We start from the raw sequence: 5,263 nt of genomic DNA on the forward strand, positions 1-5,263 counted from the left end.
CTGTTCTCCTGCCTCAGCCTCCTGAGTAGCTGGGATTACAGGAGTGTGCACCACGCCCAGCTGAGAATGTATTTCAATAGATGTGTGTGGTTTTTTTTTTTTGAGACACAGTCTCACTCTGTCACCAGGGCCAGAGTGAAGTGGTGCAATCCTGGCTCACAGCAACTTCTGCCTCCCAGGTTCAAGCGATCCACCTGCCCCAGCTTCCCCAATAACTGGGATTACAGGCGTGCACCACCATGTGCAGCTAATTTTTGTATGTTTTAGTAGTATCGTTTTCTGTTTCACTATATTGGCCAGGCTGGTCTCGAACTCCTGACCTCAAGTGATTTGCTCCTCTCAGCCCCGCAAAGTGCTGGGATGACAGATTTGAGCCACCGAACCCAGCCTCAAGAGATGTTTTAATTGAATAGATGTTAAATAATTATTAACGTTCATGATGATTTAACTTCAAGGATATTCATCAAAACGTAAACGGAAAGAACCTCCTCGTGATTTTAACAGTTTCTGATATTTGCTTTTCCTGAGAGTTTACTCTCTTATTTTCCATCTAGCTCCTAACTCATCTGGAATTTCTGTTGTGTAAGGTATGAAACAGAAGCTATCTTCCCCTGTGCACTCTCCACGGAGGCGTTCAGGTGCTCCCAGCTGACGCGCGCTGCCTGCTTCCTTCAGGGCCTACATCCCTATACACACAGATGTCTCTTGTGGGACCGGGTGCAGTGGGGCCTGCTTTCTAACCCGGGTTCCCTCATCTACAAGGTGTGGCCACGACCAGAGCCGCCTCCTGAGAGCGCAGGGAGATCGCGACGCACCCCGCACCCCTCCGCCTCCACCCCAAGAAATGCTCAGGGGACACTGGCCACGTTGCAGAGAAACCCCTCCTAACGGGAAGGGGCATGGGTACGCGAGGCTCCGGTACTGACCGCGGCTGGGCGACAGCAGGCCACTCGGGTAGGGGACGCTCACTCTCCTCAGCTCGTCCAGCTTCTCCTGTAGCTTCCGCACCTGGCTGTCGGAGCGGCTGACCCTCTGCCGCAGGCTCTTCAGCTCGCCGTTCTTCTTCTCCACCTGCTCCCGCAGGCAGCACACCTGGCTCTTGTTCTGCCGGGAGGAGAAGCAGTAGGAGTGCAGTGAGTCGATGAGCTTGCAAGCCCCCGACGCTGACAGGATGACCTCGTTGATGGACATGGGGCTGGCGTCGCTGTGCTGGCTCTGCACGGCTTCCGTGGCTGGCTTTGGGGTGACGTCGGCGGGAGGGGCAGAGGGGCTCTGGGAAGGCTTCTGCGGTGTTGCGGTAAGTGATGAGCCGGGGGGACTCTGGGCCAGGCCCTTGTCGGGCCCCAGGCTGCTCCCACTGCAGCTTGGTTCCACATCTTTCTTCGGCCTCTTGCGGTCAATGGGCTCTCGGGGGACAGATGGCCTTTCTCGGGTGTGCTTGGAGGAGAAACTGTACGAATGAAGTGAGCCAATAAATTTGCACGCCCCAGATCCTGGGGGCGTAAAGTCATCCATGGAAATGCCACTCTTATCTGCCACGCCCCCTTCGATGGAGGGGGTGGTGCTCTCATCGCCAGCATCTGTGGCAGACACTTCTGCTTTTCCCTGGCTGCCTGCCACCGTGGTGGCCAGTCCGTCTCCTGGAGTTCGTTCCAAGGCTTGCTGGGCCTGCTCCTGGCTGGCGGCCTCCTGGGCCGCCCTGGGTGCGGCTTCACCCTGCAGAGCAGCTCGCTTCAACCTGCGGGACTCTGGCTTGGCCATCGGGTTTCCACTCGAGGACGGTGACCAACCTGTAGCTCCTCTGCTGGTGGCGGCGCTCGAGTGTCCCCTCACACCCCCTGTGGCCTTGCTGGCATCTTTCCTCCGGGTGCGGCCATGGCCTCCAGCCCCCCTCTTCTTCTCAGTCAGGTGGAAGATGGATGGCACAGCTGTGGGCTTCAGCAGGCGATGCTGGTCCTCCAGCCTCTTGGAGAAGCTGTCTTTGGTGAAATGCTCACTACAGAGAAATGAATACTTAGTGGGAGTCCAGTTATCCCTCTGAACAGCTTTTAACCATTGGATTAGACGTTTTGAGTCCTTTAGGGGGAACCTACAGGACAAACGACAAAGTAATTAGAAATAATTAAATGTTTCCCCTTAAAATAATCAACTGTAAAAGCAAAACAAGTATTTTTGCAAGCACCCTAAGCTGTATTGAATTCATCCACTTAAAAAAATACTTCAAAAAAATTTAAGAAACATCTTCTACTGGAGTAGAAATCTGAAAGACCCGTTGTCTTTCCATACAGAGCTTTCAGTCTGTAGGGCGGATGGGAAAGAAGGTAACCAACTGCTCCCCAGCTGTGGTAAATGCCCTATGGGGACACAGGATGCTGAGAGACAGTGCCAGGATGGCCTCAGGACAGCAGGAAATAGCTCCTAGGAGCTGACTGCTAACTAACCCTCCCAAACTGCCTGGAAGGTAGGACTCTGGGTGCTAAAACCAGGGCCAGCTCCACATAGACTGGGGCGTGAGAGGTTAGGACTGCACCAATGCAGCCCTGGCTGTGCACAAGCAGCTGAGAATCTGGAGACCTCCAGAAGACTCCAGAGCTACAGTTCTGTGTTCCTGCTGCAAGCCCACCTCCAGGAATAAAAATGCTCCTTTTAAAAGTCAACAGCCCAGGGACAGGCCACAGTGGTGCTCGCCTGCAGTGCCAGCTACTCGGGAGCCTGAGGCTTGAGGATTCTTTGAGCCCAGAAATTCGAAGTTACAGTGAGCTAAGACTGCACCACTGCTCCCCAGCCTGGGGAACAGAGCGAGACCCAGTCTTCTCCCCTCAAAAAAAAAATCAACCAACCCAGATGAACCTTGAAGACATTATACTGAATGAAATAGGTTAATTGCAAAAAGACAAACACTGCATGATACCACTCACGTGAGGTACTTAGAGTAATGAAATTCACAGAGACAGGAGAGGCCGGGCGCGGTGGCTCACGCCTGTAATCCCAGCACTTTGGGAGGCCGAGGCAGGCGGATCACAAGGTCAGGAGATCGAGACCATCCTGGCTAACAGGGTGAAACTCTGTCTCTACTAAAAATACAAAAAAGCGGGGCGTGGTGGCAGATGCCTGTAGTCCCAGCTACTCGGGAGGCTGAGGCAGGAGAACAGCGTGAACCCGGGAGGCAGAGCTTGCAGTGAGCCGAGATTGCGCCATTGCACTCTAGCCTGGGCAACATAGTGAGACTCCATCTCAAAAAAAAAAAAAAAAAAAAGAGACAGGAGAATGGGGGTTACCAGAGCCCAGGGAGAGGAGGACTGGGGTGTTAGTGTTTAACGGGTGCAGAAATTAGGCTTTAGAAAATAAAAATAATTCTGGAGATGGATGGTAGTGATGGTTACACAACAATGTGAAAGTATTTACTGCCATGAACTGTACACTGGAAAAAGTAGTAGGAAAGGCTGGGAGCCGCAGCTCATGCCTGTGATCCCAGCTATTCTGGAGGCTGAGGTGAGAGGACCACTTGGGTCCAGGAGGTTGAGGCTGCAGTGAGCTATGGTCACACCACTGCACTCCAGCCTGGGTGACAGAGTGGGGCTCTGTCTCCAAAAAAAGTTAGAATGGTAAATTTCATGTTACATGTATTATACCATAATTTAAAAATTGTGGGAGAAAAGCAACCGGCACAGGAAGAAACTGAATAGGATGCTTAGCCATTTCTTCTTTATTACCTAATCAAGATCCTTCATAACCATTTCTTCATTCAGGCAAGCTGTGTGTTTAAGAAAACAGGCCTGAGCCTGGCGGGGTGGCTCATGCCTGCAATCCCAGCACTTTGGGAGGCCGAGGCGGGTGGATCATTTGAGGTCAGGAGTTTGAGGCCAGAGTGCGAGACCAGCCTGGCCAATATGGCAAACCCTGTCTCTACTAAGAGTACAACAAAATTAGACGGACGTGGTGGCGCGTGCCTGTAATCCCAGCTACTTGGGAGGCTGAAGCCGGAGAATCGCTTGAACCCAGAAGTGGAGGCTGCAGTGAGCCAAGATCGCACCACTGCACTCCAGCCTGGGCAACAGAGGGAGACTCCGTCTCAAAAAAAAAAAAGAGAAAAAACGGAAAAAACAAACAAAAACAAAAACAAAAAATCAGGCCCTAAGGTGCACATAAGGGGCAAGGTGGTCAGTTCTAACTGCTATTTGCTCCACCCGAGGCCAGCGTGGACCAGGACAAACCCTAACAGGATGGACTGGGACGTTCTTAGCAACAGGACCTTCTAACCTCCTTTCTGAATGCTTTGTGAGGCCAACTCCAAAGGTACGCCCCCCACTCCCAATTCCGGTGTCCTTTCCCCCCATACCATGTTAGACCGTTGCAACACGTTGCCTTGTTTTCAAAAAATAGCAACAAAACTTCTATGACACAAGCTCTGAAGGAAATTGTCATCTGGCTGACTTGTGAAATAATCTAAAGTTACTAATTCTTATAATACATTGTAATGATTTAAGACTGACAGCAAACTACTGTGAACTTTCAATAACACTATAAATAACACGTGCCACTGCCGTCTTTAAAACTTAAATAACACCCTGCAACAAAAAACAGAAACATCTACAAAGTGGTTTTCAAAGTCTGTTCGCGGTTCTGGTGCCTCCCGCGTGTAATCCGCAGAAATCTCACTGAAATAGGCTGAACCCACAAGGCCTTAGGGGGGTTTGGGCCCTGCCGCGGGGGCCCACGTGGGAAGCGGCCGAGAGCCCCGGGCCAGGCTCTAAGGGAGCGCAGGAGGATGCGGTCCCCAGCCGGCCGTCCCGCAGGCTCTCCGCGCAAACCCGCGTCCCGGGCTCGGGGGCCCCGTCCCGGAAAGCCCTCTCGGGGGCTGTCAGCAAGGGAGGCGCAGGTCGCATCTGCCCGGCCGCTCCTGCTCGCAGACATCCAGGCCGACCGCCCGCGGTCCGGAGAGGCAGCAGCCGCGGCCGAGCAGGACAATCGGCCCGGGACCTGCGCTTCCAGAACGTGCGGCTTCTGAAGCCGCGGCGCCGGCCGGATCGATCGCGCGCAGGGCGGACCCGGGCGGCTGGGGTGGGGGCGGCCGCGCTGCCCGAGGCGCCCGGCCCAGAGACGGCGGCCAGGCCAAGGTCACACAGCGCCCACGCCCGCTCCCCCGCGCCCCGGCAGCCGAGGCCCGGCGCCCCTGCCCCCTGCGTTCGGGCCGGCCGCGGGGCCTCAGTTTCCCCGCAGGGCCGGGCCGGGGCGGGGGCGTGGCGGCCCGGGGCCCGCGTAC

At 54.5% G+C, this 5,263-nt stretch overlaps 1 protein-coding gene across 1 annotated transcript in view; it reads right to left on the reverse strand.

The window, feature by feature from the left end:
• THAP4 (THAP domain containing 4) overlaps positions 1-5,263 on the reverse strand; it is a 45,878-nt gene that overhangs the window by 40,233 nt on the left and 382 nt on the right. The window contains exon 2 of the mRNA XM_025404136.1: positions 927-2,089. Coding sequence (XP_025259921.1) covers positions 927-2,089 — 1,163 coding nt within the window. The remainder of the gene's footprint in view (positions 1-926; positions 2,090-5,263) is intronic.

Source organism: Theropithecus gelada, chromosome 12 (assembly GCF_003255815.1).
Source record: "Theropithecus gelada isolate Dixy chromosome 12, Tgel_1.0, whole genome shotgun sequence".
In the NCBI taxonomy this organism is placed as follows: domain Eukaryota; kingdom Metazoa; phylum Chordata; class Mammalia; order Primates; family Cercopithecidae; genus Theropithecus; species Theropithecus gelada.